Genomic DNA, 18,685 nt, shown 5'->3' on the forward strand with positions numbered 1-18,685 from the left:
CTCTAACAAAGTACCACAGACTGGGTGGCTTAAAACAACGGGAATTAATTTTCTCACAGTCCTGGAGGCTAGAAGTTCAAGACCTAAGTGTTGGCAACATTGGTTTTCCTTTGGGCGCTGAAGGAAAGATGCATGCGCTCCAGACCTCTCTCCTTGGCTTGGAAGGGCTGTCTCCTCCCTGTGTCTTCACATCGTCTTCCCTCTGTGTGTGTGTGTGTGTGTGTGTCCAGATTTCCTCTCCTTATAAGGACCCCAGTTGTATTGAATGAGGGCTCACTTCTAATGACCTTATTTTAACCTAATTACCTCTTTTAAGGACCCCAGTCGTATTGAGTGAGGGCTCATGTCTAATGACCTCATTTTAACCTAATTACCTCTTTAAAGCACCCTATCTCCAAATACAGTCACATTCTGCGATACTGGGGGTTAGGACTTTAACATGTGAATTTTGACAAGGGACACAATTCAGCTCATAAGATGAAGTGACTCCAGGATCCCAGGAAGATGCTAGGTATTTTCGTATATGTTAAGTTGTTTGATCCTCACAAAATTGCCACACTAGATGGACGTTATGATCCCATTTCATAGATGAGAAAAACTGAGACCAAGAGCAATGACTCATCATGCACAAGGTCACCAACTAAAAGCAAAATCAGGATTTGAACCTAAATCTGTGTGATCTACTTGATTATCCTGCTTCTACGTATTTTCCTTCTCAATTATTTTCTTTCTTTGTAAGTGTAATATTTTGAATCCAAACAAAGCCCAGGAAGGTTCTACTTTATCCTTCTAGCTGGGAGAAATTTTATAAAAGCGTTTGGCCTTCTGTTTGGCAGCCAGTGCTTCCACTGCTGGGCACCTATGCCAGCTTCTCTGCATCTTTCAACCTTTTCTAAAAGATCCCATGACTTGATTAAATGCTGCTCCCAAATTCAGACAAGATGTTAACATCTGCTCTATCTCTTTCATCTAATAAACAGTGGACTGTCTGGTCAGGGATGGGGGTTAGTTTTGGTTGGTTTGACATGTTTCACTATTTGGAAATCGTAACAATCTCTCAGAGAGCAGAACTCCTTTAACTGGGAGATTGCATCATAAGTGAAGATTCTTTTTTGTTTTTGAGCTAAAGGATGGAGAAAGAAGGAGAGAACACGTATGGGGAGACAGGACACACCATAATGTGAAACTTGCTGAGACAGTGGGAGGATATTAATGATGGATATGTACTATCTCCCGAGAGTTGCTGAAATCGTCTGGTCTCGAATGTAATCAGGAGAGTATCAAACCAGGACAGATCTAGGACTTTTCATTACTAACCTGTTAAGTGTAGTAAATCAAACCAGTAAGTGAAATTGGAAAGTTGCTTAACCACGTCCACAGATCTTATGGTTGACTTTTTAAAATACATGCTCTTTACCAAGAAATGAAAAATGATACTTTTCCTACTAACATACTGCATATGTATGGTATGTTATCAGTATACTAGGATTCTAATTCTAATGTACCACTCACTACCCCTGTGTCGTAGACAAATTAGTCTTATTGAGTGTCAGTTTCTTTATCTGTCAAACCAGTCTTTGGGTTGCCATGAAGGTCAAGTAAGATATATGATCGTCAAGCTCTATTTGCAAACTCTAGAGTGCTATACATACATTAGATATGTTTATTACTACTTTATTTCTGGCCCAAATCTAACAGAACCTACCATTATGCTGAATTAATCTAGTTTGATTCTTCAATTTATGTATTATCCAGGCCCCTTGTTTTCTTTTTACAGCTTGCATGCTGTTTAGTCCTTTGAAAAATGTCTTAGAACCATTGTGAAATACAGGGAAGAATAGTTAGGAATTTTTACTTTTTTGTGTTTTCATTATTTTAAGTACTTACAGATAATTAATGGAGAGACAGTTGAAAATAACTCTGTTAACGAAGCGCTGCTTGTATATACCAAAAAAGTGGCACGCCATATTGTAAAGGTGCTAAGCCCTTCCAAGGAAATTACCTGTCATCTGGTTTGAAAACAGTCCTGGCAGACTCCTGGTAGATGCTGACCCTTTTAATTTTTCATGAGAGCTATTAAAATTGTAGAAATTTTGGAACTGTATTCCCATACCACCTTGATGGGCCAAATGATTGAACAGAACATGTGATAAGACTCTTTCCTCTGTAATGAAGTACCAGGAAAAATCCTGAGTTGGCAACTTGTAAAGTGATTGCAGATCAAGAATTTGAGTTTTTCATTGTCCAAGCATCCGAAAGAAGTTCTCTTGGAATAGGAAGGTCTCTTTGTACCTGCAGATAAAATACCATGCCTGTCCTGTTATCTCTCCAGTAAATAATGCATTACCTCTTAGTTCATGTTAAAAGTGATTGCTTCTTGTTCGGTACACCAGAAGGAGATACTAACGGCATTTCCTCTTTTCTGGGAATAGGACAGTAAGAAACAGGGGGTGGGATTCATCTAGTGTGTGTATATCGTGAAAGTGAAGGATATTAGCCGTGGCTAAGTTCTTGGAGGATAACTTTTATTAACAATAGTTTGATGCTAGGTTACATAAGAGGCAAAGTTGGTTAGGCTTCAAGCAGCCTTGCTTTCAGGGTTTTTCAAATCCCTAGGCTCACTGGAGGAAGATGGCTCATCTGGGGGAGAAATGATCTGTGAGGTGATAGGGTGCTACGTTCCAATTCAGTATGACTGAGGCAGCTGGTGGCCATCCACTGTCAGGACTCTGAGGAAATCAGTGCATTTCAGTTGTCTATCAGGATTTTTTTTTTTTTTTTTTTTTTTTTTTGGTACGCGGGCCTCTCACTGTTGTGGCCTCTCCCGTTGCGGAGCACAGGCTCTGGACGCGCAGGCTTAGCGGCCATGGCTCACGGGCCCAGCCGCTCCGCGGCATGTGGGATCCTCCCGGACCGGGGCACGAACCCACGCCCCCTGCATCGGCAGGCGGACTCTCAACCACTGCGCCGCCAGGGAAGCCCTGTCTATCAGGATTTTAACTAAAGTCTGGCATCTAGTTAACCAGAGTGAAGTAACTGGGATGCCAGCTTCTCCTTTCTGTGCACTCTCCTTCATGACTGCTTGGATATGAGCAGGCTGATGCCAAAGAATCTATTATGCTGACAAATGCTAATCAGAGATAGGCTCCTGATTTTAAATTCAAATTCACTACAAGCTATTAACTTTTCTAACATTGTGTGCTTTTGATGGCCTCATTTGCATGATTTTATAAATATGCATTTCTGGCTACAATTTTATTATCTGAGTGTTATTTTATTTAACATAAGTTTTTAGAGGAGGTTTATACCTTAAGGGTGTGCAAAGATGATCAATCTACTTGCAACAGAGATATAGTGTGGTTGGACTCCGTATGACCTTATGATCATTGTCATCAGGATAATATAGTGTAGAGGTTAGGACCACTCGAGTCAAAATGCCTGGATTCAGACCCTACCTTCTCCACCCCGTCTATGCTGAGTGCATGTAATTTAACTGCACGAAAGTTACTTAATCCTATAAGCCTTAACCTCATCTTTTTTAAAAGTTGTATCTTTTATTTATTTATTTCATTGAAATATAGTTGATTTACAATGCTGTGTTAGTTTCAGGTGTACCGCCAAGTGATTCAGTTATACACATATATACACATATATATTCTTTTTCAGATTCTTTTCCTTTATAGATTATTACAAAATATTAAATATAGTTCCCTGTGCTATACAGTAGGTCCTCATTGTTTATCTATTTTACATATAGTAGTGTGTATTTGTTAATCACAAACTCCTAATTTATCCCTCCCTCCCTTCCCCTTTGGTAACCATAAGTTTGTTTTCTACGTCTGTGGGTCTATTTCTGTTTTGTAAATAAGTTCGTTTGTATCATTGTTTTTTAGATTCCACATATAAGCGATATCACGTGATATTTCTCTTTCTCTGTCTGGCTTACTTCACTTAGTATATGATAATCTCTAGGTCCATCCATGTTGCTGCAAATGGCATTATTCCATTCTTTTTTATGGCTGAGTAATATTCCATTGTATATATGTACCACATCCTCTTTATCCATTCACCTGTTGATGGACATTTAGGTTGCTTCCATGTCTTCCATTTAGGTTGCTATTGTAAATAGTGCTGCAGTGAACATCGGGGTGCATGTGTCTTTTTGAATTATAGTTTTCTCTAGATATATGACCAGGACTCATACTTTAATGGAGATAATAATAGCTTTTCCCAGATAGGGTTTTTGAGACGATTCCATTAGAATGGCACATATATCAGCCAGCTTTTGCTAGGTTATGCTGCAGTAACAAATTAACCGAAAATATCAATGGCTTACAATGGCAGAGATTTATTTCTCATTCATACTCATATCCGTCATCGGTTGGCTCTGCCTCTGCTCTATAGTCTCTTCATTCTGAGACACACCTGAAGAAGCAGCTTCTACTGGTCTCATGACAGAGGGAGAACTCGTTGTGGCTTTAACAGGTTCTGCTTGGAAGCAGCACATGTTACTTCTATTCATATATAATTGGCCAAATGAAGCCATGAGGCCAAGCCTAATATCAGCGACTGGGTACAATCATCTACCACAACATGCAATGCACACCGACTGGAGCATAGTAAAGGCTCGGTAAACAGTAGATTTTACTTTTCAGTCCTGATCAGAGAGGTAAATTGTAGTTTAGGTAGGACAGAGAAGACTAATATTTATGTGTTTGTCAAATGGCTCTCTTAAGAGCAAATTGAGGTGCTGAACGCTTCCCTTTGAACTTTCCAGGGAAGGTTGTCTATGGAGAACCCATCGCAGCAGGTCTCGGCACAGATGGCACTCACTACTGGAACAAAGAATGGCCCCATGCAGCCCATCACGTTATGGGTCCACCCCTACGACCGGACCCTTCAACGCCTGACTTCCTCATGAATCTATTGGCTAAGTAATAGTTTAGTAGATGATTGTAAGGTGTTTTGCCAAAAGAAGATGTTTTGCTGGTCCCAAAACTTGAGTGTTTTGAGTGTAAGAGATCTTGTCCTACCATCTGGACCTTCCATGGACCTCCCAGTCTTCTGTTCTACTTGACCTCACAGGCCCTGGGGAATCCTTCATCTGGAGACCCAAAAGCATTGGCTTAATTGTGTTATGATGTGGTGTAAAATCTCTCCTGGCCACAGAGAAATCAGATCATTTTTACTGAAACTTTCCTCTGCTCTGATTTTTTCGTTGTCTTTTCTATCTCTTGCTGCCTAGGACCAGGTCTCTTCAATATGCCCTATTTTTATCATACAGAATCGTCTTGAATATTTTTCTATGCTGATATAACCCAGGAACCAGATGTGCTTGTTGTATAGATACAAGAGATGATGATCTAGGGCAGAGCCACTGGAGAGGTGAAAGGCAAAATCCTACCCTCTGAGCAGGTTATCCCCATGAAGGGCCATCCAAACTATTTTCAGATGCTGTTCTGGGAGACATTTTGATCATTTTTTCTTGAGAAATGCACCATTCGTGGACATTCAGACATTCCCCATTCACGGATACTCAGATCCAAGTTAACAAAGAGCTTTTCACCACAGACCGTCCAAGAGTTCACTCGCCCTCTCCTTTCAGGCTCCTACCTCCTTCAGCCTTCTCCATCCCCGAGGTGACTCACAGGTCAAAGCACACTTCCTGTTGCTCGTGACCTCATCATCCTCAGCCAGTGTCCCACCTCGGCTTATCACAACGTTGCCATGTGGCCAGGGGCTGCCTCTTTTCGTGTGGATCACCCTGGTTCCTCTTTGTGTGGTTCTGTACTCATAAGAAATTTTCACTTATGTTATTGCCAGTGACCCTGAATAATTGTCATCCAGTATATATAGTTACCAATTTCTAGATGAGAAACTGAGCACTGGACAAACTCATAGTCATATAACCAGTAGGTGATGGAGCCTAGAACCCACTTTTTCTGACCCAAGCACGATCCTTCATCATGCTTCATGTAAGAGTATTATTCTCCAAAAGTGTTTCCTGGAATAGAGACAGGCATGGGTGAAATATGTACTTGAAAAAGCTGTTCATTCTCCATTGCAATTTTCTGACTGTCAGTTGAGAAAGGGGTCCGGAGACCAGGGAAGGCTATGGTAGCTTCCTCCTGACATATTCTATCTGCTCACCCCTATTGTTCTTGTGTGTTTCTCTTTTACAGTGGTGATCTAACCATAACAGGGTCTGACCACTGCACTTTCAACACCTGCCAGAAAGCTCTTGGGAAGGATGATTTTACTAAGATTCCCAATGGAGTGAATGGTGTTGAGGACCGGATGTCAGTAATATGGGAAAAAGGCGTGGTGAGTTTCACAGGATTCAGTCTGTTTTGCCTGATTTTTCAGCCAGAATCTGGCCCATTTTAGGACCAGAGTGGCAAAAGCCTTCATAGAGAAGTTTTTTGATTGTTTTCACTAGAGTGGAAACTGGGAATACAGCAGTATCACCACCACCATGCCCTCCCCCAAGATAATAATGAAAAACAATTTTCTTCTCTGCATGGTTTAGAGGATGCTTTGCACCGTGATGCAGACATTAGGGGATAAATTTAGATTGGGTACCTAGAGGATTATTCTTGAGATCTTTGAAATGTAATAGCACTTCTACTTGATTTCCATGTTTTTGAATCCTAGCTCCTCATGTGTCACTGATACAAATACTTGGAATGATTGAAAGGACATGAAGAATTTTTATTACGTTCATACCTCCTTTTCATCTAAAAATGTAGATATCCCTTTTAAAGAACTTTTGGATATTATGTTTTAAAAACTGCTGTATGAGGTTACATAAATAATAATCCAAAATATAGAAAGAGATTTTTTTTAAAACTTCATGATTTAAAAATTTCTACCTGAGGATGAAGAAGAATCAAATGGCTAAATGTTCCTATGTTAGCCTATGCAGCCAGCTGACAAGTGTAGTTGTAAAGATTAGCAGTGGAGACTTGCCTGGTAAGACCTGAGGTCCCCATTGTCACACCATTCTCACCCATCTCTCAGAACCCCTCCGTTCAATGGCACATTAATCACATCTCACACCTCAGAATCCCTTACACAGACCCCTCCCTTCTAGCTCTAATAGTTTACCAGGGCTTGTCAATTTTATTTCCAAAATGCCTCCTGATTTCCACCATCATGTCCACCATTCTACTTTGAGGCCCATGTCTTGTTTGGACTGTTGCAGTAGTCTCACAGCTGGTGCCCCTGCCTCCACTCTCTGGCTTGCTACAATCTATCCCATACTCTAAGACCAGAGTTGCCTTTCAAACACCAGGGTCTGTTCATGCTACTTTCCTCTCTAAAATCCTTTCATTTTCAGCATTACTTATTGGATGATATTTGAACAGTTAATTTACATGCAAGGATCTTCAAAACGTCTCTACAGCCCTGTCTTCTACCAATTGTCCTCTCCACCCCCTGCTACCTCTACCCTAATTCTAAGCACCTCAGATGACTTTTCTTCTCTTTCTCTTTGCTTAGACCTTCTTGATAACAGTCCAACCTTTCACTTTGAACTTGTGTGGATTACAATGAGTACCTTCATTACAGCAGATTTTCATAATATATAAAGTGTATAAATGGCTTTAAAGTGATCGGATACTTCTTCATAATATACAGGAGCCTATGTTATTTTCTGAAACATTCAGATGGTTTATTTAGGGGAAAATTACTTTCAGGACATGGTTCTTAATGTTTTTATGAGATGGGGACCCTTTGATAATTAAATAAACCTTAAGGATGCTCTTGCCATGTAAATGTAATAGGGATAAATTCTCAACACTTAAAAACAAATCATTTTAGAGGGATCACATCCCACTGAAGTTTGTCCATATTAAAATCTCTTATAGCAGACTGTCCATGACTGTTGGTTCATGTAAATTTCAGTAGCACAAAATTGAACCTCTTAGTTGATTTCTAAAAGCGTAGTCACCTGAATTATAGGTCTGTCTTATTTTAACTCTATACTATTCCATATAATGTCTACATGATCATCGCATAAATCTTAGGCCCAGATTATAAATGTAGTAGGTGGTGGTAGTAAACTTTAAACAAGAATTGGAAATACTGTTACCAATATTTAGCTCTTGTCTGTGTGATTTTGGAAAGAATGGGAAAAATTAATGGGGCTGTTTTGTTAAGCTGATAGGTTTTTGAAAAATTATCTTCAGGCTTCCATCTATAATCCCATTCATTCCCATCAATATCATTATGGTTGTTTAAGATTGATCAGTATTCACAGGTGTGTTTGGCTTCACGACATAAGAAATTAGGTGCGATTTTATTTGGTTCTAAGAGATAAAATTCTTGTACTTTGATTGACAGGAGATTTTTAGTATTTTATCATTTATCAGAAAAAGAAATGTATTTTCTTCCTTGAATTGTTTTACAGCACAGTGGCAAAATGGATGAAAACTGGTTTGTGGCAGTTACCAGCACAAATGCAGCTAAAATCTTTAATCTGTATCCCAGAAAAGGAAGAATAGCTGTGGGCTCAGATGCTGACATTGTGATTTGGGACCCAAAAGCCACAAGGTGAGTCTAAGTTTTTGTGTTGGCTTCTCCATGGAGAAAAAGCACTAACTTGCAAAGAAATTTTCATTGGCCTTAATCAGCCATTTCTTATGAGGCGATTTATTTAGCCAGGCTCAGGTATGTTGAGCCTATGCACGAGATCAAGGTTTTGATGTACAAACATTCTTTTGTTTTCCTCGGCACAGAGAGTGCAAAAGTCGTGTTGCTTCCCGTTCCCTGGAATTGCATGTGTGTATGAAACCAGTGTGAATTTCCCACTTCAGTGCTTGGCAAACGCCTGAGTTCACATGGAGGAAAGGTGCAGAGCAATGAAGAAAAGGAAAGGCTTCGTTTGAAAGGGGCTGCATTGAAAACTCGAAATAATTACAGCCTTTTTACAGCTTCCAGATAGAAAAATTCCAGCACAAAGGATGTCACTTTTAGTTAGCCAAATTTTCCAGCTGAGTTCATCTTGAGCCTGTCATTCCCAGTAGGCTTGGGCTTTTTGTTTCCAATTTCCATAATTCTATGTGAGTATTGCAGGTTTGGCTGATTCCACCAATTCAGAAAAGTATTCAATAGAAGCTGAAGCTTTGTTAATTTTTCCTTATCGGATGTTGGCACAGACAACACCTGCATCCTGATTTCTGTTTTTCATAAACTCTGCCGCTGTAAGGGAGAAAACCCCACATACTTTAACATTGCTTGTGTGTGTGCGTGCACGCGTATGTGTGCAAACAGGGATACGATAAGACCTTCTACCTTTACTGAATAGGCATTTATTCAAAGTCTATTAAGGGTTATGTTGTAGTAAACAGACGTCTATGTAGGCATACCTTATTGCACTTCACAGATACCATGTTTTTAACTAACTGAGGGTTTGTGGCAAACCTGCGTGGAGCAAGTCTATCAGCACCAGTTTTCCAATAGCTTTTGCTCAGTTTGTGTCTCTGCATCATATTTTGGTAATTCTTGCAATACTTCAAGCTTTTTCAGTATGATTACATTGGTTGTGGTGATCAGTGATCTTTGATGTTACTATTGTAATTGTTTGGGGACAAACTGAGCCCCTGTAAGACAGTGAACTTGTGTGTGCTCTCACTCCTCCACCAAACGGCTGTTCCCCCATCTCTCTCCCTCTTCTTAGGCCTCCCTGTTCCCTGAAACACAACAACATTGAAATTTGGGCAGTTAATAACCCTACAGTGGCCTCTGAGTGTTCAAGTGAAAGGAACAGTTTCACGTCTCTCACTTTAAATCAAAAGCTAGAAATGATTAAGGCAAGTTGAAAGCCGAGATAGGCTGAAAGCTAGGCCTCTTGCACCAAACAGTTAGCCAAGCTGTGACTGCAAAGGAAAAGTTATTGAAGGAAATTAAAGGTGCTACTCCAGTGAACACACGAATGATGAGAAAGTGAAACAGCCTTATTGCTGATACAGAGAACGTTTTAGTGGTCTGGATAGAGGATGCAACCAGCCACAGCATTCCCTTAAACCAAAGCCTAATCCAGAGCTTTAACTCTCTTCTATTCTATGAAGGCTGAGAGAGGTGAGGAAACTGCAGAAGAAGAGTTTGAAGTTAGCAGAGGTTGGCTCATGAGGTTTCAGGAAAGAAGTCATCTCCGTAACATAAAAGCACAAGGTAACGCAGCAAGTGACCCAGAAGATCTAGCTAAGATCATTAATGAAGGTGGCTACACTGCACAACAGATTTTCAACGTAGATGAAATAGCCTTATATCGGTAGAAGATGCCATCTAGGACTTCCACAGCTAGAGAGGAAAAGTCAATGCCTGGCTTCAAAGCTTCAAAGGACAGGCTGACTCTCTTGTTAGGGGCTAATACAGCTGGTGACTTTAAGTTGAAGTCAGTACTCACATTTACCATTCTGAAAATCCTAGGGCCCTTAAGAATTATGCTAAATCTACTCTGACTGTGCTCTCTAAAGGGAACAACGAAGCCTGGATGACAGCACATCTGTGGATATTGCTGAATATTTTAAGCCCCACTGATGAGAGCAACTTCTCAGAAAAAAAGATTCCTTTTGAAATATGACTGCTCAGTGACGATGCACTTGGTGACCCAAGAGCTCTGATGGAGATGCACAGCAAGATTCCTGTTGTTTTCGTGCCTGCTGACCCAACACCCATTCTGCAGCTCATGAATCAGGAGTAATTGCAGCTTTTAAGTCTTATTATTTAAGAAATACATTTCATAAGGCTATAGCTGCCATACATAGTGAGTCCTCTGATGGATCTGGGCAAAGTCAGTTGAAAACCTTCTGGAAAGGATTCACCATTCTAGATGCCATTAAGAACATTCGTGATTCATGGGAAGAGGTCAAAATATCATCATTCACAGGAGTTTGGAAGAAGTTGATTCTAACCCTCATGGATGACTTTTGAGGAGTTCAAGACTACAGTGGAGGAAGTCACTGCAGATGTGGTGGAGACAGCAAGAGAGCTAGAAATAGAAGTGGGGCCTGAGGTTGTGAATGAATTGTTGCAATCTCATAATAAAACTTTCATGGATGAGAAGTTGCTTCTCATGTGTGAGCAAAGAAAGTAGTTTCTTGAGATGAAATCTACGCCTGATGAAGATGCTGTGAAGGTGTTGAAATGACAACGAAGGATTTAGAATATTCTGTAAACTTAGTTGCTAAAACAGAGGCAGGGTTTGAGAGGATTACCTCCGATTTTGAAAGAAGTTCTGCTGTAGGTAAAATGCTATCAAACAGTACTGCATGCTACAGAGAATTTTTTCATCAAAGGAAGAGTCACTCGGTGTGGCAAACTTTATTGTTGTCTTATTTTAAGAAATTGCCACCGCCATCTCAATCTTCAGCAGTCACCACTCTGATCAGTCAGCAGCCTTTAACATTCAGGCAAGACCCTCCACCAGCGAAAACATTAGGACTTTGCCGAAGGCTCAGATGATGGTTAACATTTTTTAGCAATAAAATAATTTTTCAGTAAGGTATATATATTGTTTCTCTAGGCATAATGCTACCGCACACTTAATAGACACAGTATAGTATAAACATAAGTTTTATATGCCCTGGGAAACCAAAAAATTCATGTGACTGGCTCTATTGTGATATTCAGTTTATTACAGTGCTCTGGAACCAAACCTACAGTGTCTCCAAGGTATGTCTGTGTTCTTCCAGATTCATTATTCTGTGGAGGCTCCTCTTAACCACCCCTTCTATCCCATTTCTCACATTCTGCAGTTTTCACACTGAAAAAGATGAATAAGGATAGTGCATAAAATTCTGACGGTGGCCTAGAGAAAATTCTTAAGGGGTTGCAGAAGCAAGATATAAGTCAAAGAAATCCAAAGAGGGCTAGACCATTTCAAAACATCCTCCCAAGTAAAGATAATATTTCTCCGTGTTTCAAAAGGACATTAAAACAAGAAAAGAAAAACAAAAAGGTCTCCAGTTTTTTAAAAGTCTCCGAGAGTCAGAGAACTAGAATCCTATGGTTCATCTGCCTCCAGCCCAACTAGATAAATATAAAATAACCTTAGTATTTTGGGTAACGCTTTCTAAGGTTACAAAACATTTTTGCATTTCTCATGAGATTCTAACAAAAACCTTCTGAAGTAGGCATAAAAATTATTAACATCTCATTTTACAGATGAGAGAGTGGACGGACATTCAGAGACCTTAAATGACATGTCTGGGTTCTCCAGCTTGGCACTGATGAGCTGGGAACAGGATCTACACGTCAGGCTCTTGGGCTGTGCTGGTTTTCTTTATGCTTAGCGCTTAGTTATACACAATAAGCAGACAGCAATAGAGAAGACTCAGCACATGCCAATTCACATGCCAATATGTATCATTTTCCTAAAAGACACATATATAAAAATTTAAATATTTAATTTTCTGATATCATTACCGTTACAAAGTGAAGGACAGATATTATATAAGAAATACTGGAGAACCGATGAGCGAAAGTGATAGAAACTTAAAAGCACAGAGGCTTTTTAGCTTGACCTTAAGTTAGTTATTCTTAGGCTAGAAATGAAGGAAATTAAGCAGGTAGTATATAGATCTTAAAAAAGAATAAGAACTAAACATCTGGATCATTAAGGGCTATTCTGAAACAACTGACTAGGAAAAGGAGGACAAAGAATGTTATAGAAATCAGTAGCTAACACTGGTGAGAGAGTGGTCTAAATTTATATAGTCTGAAAACATGACTCAAAGAGACATAATCACAGCCCATAAATATCCTCCAAGCAACAATATATGTGATAAGTAAAGGAAGTGAATTATTCACAACCTTGAGTTCAGGTCATTTTTCTTTGTCCAGTTGTCTAAGGAAGACAGTGCTTTACACCTGAGCTGGTGTTGTCCTCAGACTTTACAACAGCGGAGGAGACTAAGGCTGGTGCTGCTGGAGATACCCAGGTGTAGGGTTAAAAAGAAGATCCACAGGGAATGGCCTTTCCATGGCTCTCCACCTTGCTAAGAATTAGACCGGACAGTTTGAGTGTTTTCATTTCTCCCTCACCTTTGAAAAGGAATACATATTTGAACAAGGAGAAAGTGCATTTATCATAGTTCAAATCAAAAGAGAGAATTTGACAGAAACTGAATGCTGATCCCTTAATCCAGGTCGATAATAGCACCAGCCTTCTCTACTCTTGGCCTGCTTGTTAGGAGAAAGTTGCTCATCTGAGCTGGCTGTTCCTGGCCAAAATTTATGCTGATGACCTCAAGGAGGACCTGTCTGGTGCGAGACAATATTTTAAGCCTTCGCTAACTGTCCGCACGTCACCCATAGCTTCCCCCTGTCTCCAGCCACTACCCCACCGCCGTGACTGTCTCCCTCTCCTCGCCTCGCAGGCTGCGTTCTCTGGAGCGCCGCACGCCCACCGACCACGCTGCGTCACAGCCTTTATTCCCTGTCTTTCTCCCTCGTTAACATTCTTGAAGTCTAATTCCATTTTTAAAAATAAATGTGTTGTTTCAGAATAGTTTTAGATTTACAGAAAAGTTGCAAAGTTAGCACTGAGACTCCCAAATGCCCCACAGTGGGTTGCCGTTATGATTATCTTACATTACTCTGATACATTTGCTAACAATGAATGAACCAGTTTTGATATGACATTATTAACTACAGTTCATACTTTGAGACTTTCTTAGTTTTTGCCTAATATTCTTTTTCCATTCCAGGATCTCATCCAGGACACCACATGACATTTAGTCATCATGTTTCCTTAGGCTCCTTTGGTCTCTGAGAATTTTTCTGACTTTATTTTTTTATTTTTATTGAAGTATAGTTGATGTACAATGTTGTGTTAATTTCTGCTGTACAGCAAAGTGATTCAGTTACACACACACACACACACACACACACACACACACACATATATATGTTCTTTTTTATATTCTTTTCCATTATGGTTTATCCCAGGATGTTGAATATAGTTCCCTGTGCTGTACAGTAGGACCTTGTTGTTTATCCATTCTGTATATAACACTTGGCATCTGCTAACCCCAGCCTCCCACTCCATCCCTCCCTCTTGTGACAACCACAAGTCTGTTCTGTGTGTTTCTGACTTTATTTTTGATGACCTTGACAGTTTTGAGGAATTCTGGTCAGGTATTTTACAGAATGTCTCTCTATTTCCATTTTTTTTTTTTTTTGACATTTCTCTCATTATTAGCCTGGGGTTATGGGTTTGGGGAGGAAGACCATAGAGGCAAAGTACTGTTTTCATCACAGCCTTTCAAGGGTACCTGCTATCAACGTGACTTCTCACCGTCGTTGTTGACCTGGATCAGCTGCGTCTGTTTTCTCCACTGTACGATTAGTCGTTTCCTCCCCTTTCCATATTGTACTTCTTAGAAGGAAGTCACTATGCACAGCCCACACTTAAGGAGTGGGGAATTATGCTCTAGTTTTATGTTTTAATTGATTCTCCAACCCCAGAGTCTGACCCAGTTCAGCACAGAGTAGAAACACAGTAAATGTTGAAGGGGTGAGTGAGAAGGATACAGGTTCCACACTGTATGGAAGATTGATGTGATTAAGACGTGGCATAAACTCTATTGTATACTTGAAAGTTGCTGAGAGAGTAGATCTTAAATGTTCTAACCACAAAAAAGAAATGGTAATTATGTGACATGATGGAGGTGCTTTGGCAGTAATCATTTTGCAATATGTAAGTGTGTATCAAATCAACATGTTAGGGGCTTCCCTGGTGGCGCAGTGGTTTAAGAGTCCACCTGCCAATGCAGGGGACACGGGTTTGTGCCCCGGTTCGGGAAGATCCCACATGCCGCGGACCAACTAAGCCCGTGCGCCACAACCACTGAAGCCTGCGCGCCTAGAGCCCGTGCTCCGCGACAAGAGAAGCCACCACTGCACTTTTAACATATTGCAAGTTATCGATAATTGTTGAAATGAATAAAGGAGAAAGGATTCTCTAAGGAAAGAAGAAAGAACTGCTTCATGGGTCTTCTTTTCCTTGTGTCCCCTTCATTTTTGAGGTTGGGGCACAGTTAGCTTTTTAAGCAGCTCTTGTATAAATAAGAGAAGAAAATGAAGTTAACAGAGAGCTATCTTCCTGGTTCTTTCATTCAGTCATCAAGGAGCATCGCTGAGAGCCAGGCATGAGGGTCAAGGCTGTACAAGAGCCAGGCCCTGCCTTTGGGAAGCTGACAGTCTATGGAGAGGAGATAAGAGATAAAGTCAAAGGGTCTCAGCCTCAGGGGGAATGTGTTAAGGATATCACGTGGGAGGCAGAAACAAGGTGCCACGGAAGCCCAGGGAGGAAAGATCAGTCTTGCACCAGTGCAGTCATTGGCATAGGACCTAGGGTCACATTAGAGAGGAGAGGAAATGAGGCTTCTGACCTTGAGAGTCAAGGCTAAACATGGAGGTGAGGTAGACTGAGGCATTGGTAGCAGGGTCTGGGTGGAGGCAGTTAAGGCCGGGGGTTACAAGCAGAAAGAACAGGTTCAGGCTATGGAAGGGAGTGGAGGATGAGGAGGTCGTGGGCTGCCTATCTCCAGTTTTAATCTTGTTCATTACAGACACAGGCAATTTTAAAGAGAGCTCATCTAGTGAAGAAGCATCATTTAATCAAATGAACAAATAGATATATCTGCAGGGTTTTTTTTCTTGCAAGATACTCCTTTTAATTTTACCTATCTAATTTTAATATTAGCTAAAGGCTGGTGATGTGAAGGCTTTCTGTCTGACCACAGCATTAGAGTTTGAACAGAATTTTCCTTCGAAATTTCCTGAAAGGTTTTTAGCAAAAGCAATTAATTGCCCTGCTGACTAGTTAGTATGTCAAATGACAGCAATGTGCATTTCACCCCAGAGCCTGAAGGGGGCGCCCACAGCCCACACTGAGCCAAGGGCCCCAACCAGGCCATTCAAGCTTCTGGTTATGCAAGAAAAAGCCAGCCTCTGGAGGATGGATGCGTTTGCTAATGATGTTTGGCTTCATGGAACATAGATGTTTTCCTTTCTTTTTTTTTTTTAAATTCTCATTACTTATTAATGGCATGTGGAAGTATGCTTGCGACACAATCTGTAACCTTAAAAATGGACTGCATTAAAGTTGCTGAAGGAGATCAAGGGAAAGATAGGCAGTGCAGCCATGTTTCTTTTTCTTTTAAACTTATAAGAAGCCGGATAATTCCAGGGCAAGGGATCTGACATGTGGTGCTGGATGCCGAGAGAGGATTGGGAGTGGGCATCTGTAGAGAAGGTCTGGACACCCTGTTGAAAGGTTACTTAAGACATTACTAGCCTGTAAAAAGTTCCTGCAAAAATCAACTGCAACAGCTCTTCTGTGTCATTGCACAATCAAAACAAACTGCATTTGGTGCATGTGGAGTATTCATCTTTTTTGGAAGTAAAAAGAGTCTGCTGTATTCAGTGTGACGGCCCATTGAGCCAGTGCCTGTTGCTTGTGACAGAGGTATGTGCCCTAACACATCACTACTCGGGTCAGAGCCTGAAATTTAAGGACACATTGCCTATCTAAATGTTTGGCCCATTTCTGTAGGATATCTTGGAGCTTAGAGTCAGGAGGACGAAATCAGGATTATGATTTTCATGTAGTGTCAAGACAGAATCTTGTGGTATCATGTGGTAAATACAGAGACCAGTCAAATTGGCCAACTTGTTAAAAACGTTATTAGAGACGATGGCATGTGAGTTACTTGCAAGCCTATAGCAGCAGCAATAACTCATGTTCTGGCAATTTAAGAGTATCCTATGAGCTTCCGTTCTTCTGTATTCATTAAATAGCACTTAGTTACCATGGCAACTGTCCCTTTTCAGTATTTATGAGCGGTAGGGTATCTCACAGAATCTCAAGCACACAAACACACAGCTAACACACTGTGTGCACTGGAACATTTAATGAAGACTTCTAGGCTGGACTGTATTTTGCAAAGCAGGCACACTTTGCTCACAGTTATTTTCGTTTATTATTTTTAACTCAATTATGGCAGGCTTCGACCTTGAATACACCATTCTTGAAGGCATTGTGCTGTCTTTCCTGCTTAATTTCCTTCTGGTTCTCATTGAAGATAGAGATAAATGAATTTAACTATATTCAGAGAAGAGTAATGACTTGCAGCTTAATGAAAGCGCCCCTCTGAGTTCTAGAGAGGGCCTTGTGTGTGAAAAGGAGAAGAATGACTATTTCATCCTTGGTTAGCGGGGAGTGTGGGACATGGGGAAAAAGAAGAAATAGGCAGTGAGGTGCCCTTTGGTGGATAGTGATGACTGTGGCTGATTATTACAGCTATGTTATCAGTGACTATTTCACGGAAGCTACTAAGCATTTTCCCTTGAAGTTGCACATCGTGTATCATTTAACTAATTTGTACACTATCATCTTCCTTCTCAAAAGAAGCGTTTGCACACACACATGCTAGCACGCACTCACACACAGGCACATAAACACAACTACCGTGTCTCTGCTTGTAAATGTTGGTCAACCTGAAACTTTTTTTTTTTTTTAAAGAAGATGTTGGGGGTAGGAGTTTATTTATTTATTTATTTATTTTTTGGAGAAATTTGATATATTTCTTTTTTTTTAAGATGTTGGGGGTAGGAGTTTATTAATTTATTTTATTTATTTTTGCTTTGTTGGGTCTTCGTTTCTGTGCGAGGGCTTTCTCTAGTTGTGGCAAGTGGGGGCCACTCTTCATTGCAGTGCGCGGGCCTCTCACTATCGCGGCCTCTCGTTGCGGAGCACAGACTCCAGAAGCGCAGGCTCAGTAGTTGTGGCTCATGGGCCCAGTTGCTCCGCGGCATGTGGGATCCTCCCAGACCAGGGCTCGAACCCGTGTCCCCTGCATTAGCAGGCAGATTCTCAACCACTGCGCCACCAGGGAAGCCTGAAAACTCTGCTTTTAATGCCTGTTTCTAAGACTGTTTATAACTCACTCCTCTCCCAGTCCCCAAACCCACACCATCGCATCATGTGGGAGGAGGGGAGAGAGACCCAGGCCTTGTACCATGTGCGTGGCTGGAAATGAGGACAATTTATGCCATGCTTTTTCACCGTGTTGTCTTGCAGACGTTCATGGGGGCAGCATGGCGTCAGGTGAAGGTTGACCAAGGCTCTGCTTTTGCGCAGCTCTCCGAGGACCCGCCACAGAGTAGTTACCATAGATTTATAGAGTAATTTTGACAGTTTTCTGGCAAATGATAGCAAAGTTTCTTTTTGTTGTTGTTGTTATTTTTTTAAACATCTTTATTGGAGTATAATTGCTTTACAATGGTGTGTTAGTTTCTGCTTTATAACGAAGTGAATCAGTTATACATATACATATGTTCCCATATCTCTTCCGTCTGATAGCAAAGTTTCTTGAGGAATAAATGACTTTTGCTAATCCACGCAAAATCCAGCCCACCTTCTCAGCTGCTGGGGGCAAGAGCGAACCAGAGCGTAAAGAGAAAGGCTTTGGGGTTCAATTCCTACTCTGTCTGCCTCATACTAACTGGATGTGACCTTGGGAATGTTATTTAATTTTTCTGAATTTCAGTCTGTTTATTTGTAAAATAGGGATGATGATGATGATTGACGTTTATCTGATAGCATTGTTGTGCTTAAGATAGTGGATGTAAAATGCTTGGCATCATAAATGAAATAAAAAACAAAATATCCGAA

At 40.7% G+C, this 18,685-nt stretch overlaps 1 protein-coding gene across 4 annotated transcripts in view; it reads left to right on the forward strand.

The window, feature by feature from the left end:
* DPYS (dihydropyrimidinase) overlaps positions 1–18,685 on the forward strand; it is an 80,915-nt gene that overhangs the window by 29,551 nt on the left and 32,679 nt on the right. For all 4 annotated transcript variants that reach the window (XM_024129976.2, XM_024129974.2, XM_055091233.1 and 1 more), the window contains exons 5-7: positions 4,778–4,934; positions 6,183–6,324; positions 8,411–8,553. In XM_024129976.2, the coding sequence (XP_023985744.1) occupies positions 4,778–4,934; positions 6,183–6,324; positions 8,411–8,553 (442 nt within the window). The remainder of the gene's footprint in view (positions 1–4,777; positions 4,935–6,182; positions 6,325–8,410; positions 8,554–18,685) is intronic.

The sequence above is a fragment of the Physeter macrocephalus genome, chromosome 15 (assembly GCF_002837175.3).
Source record: "Physeter macrocephalus isolate SW-GA chromosome 15, ASM283717v5, whole genome shotgun sequence".
NCBI lineage: Eukaryota > Metazoa > Chordata > Mammalia > Artiodactyla > Physeteridae > Physeter > Physeter macrocephalus.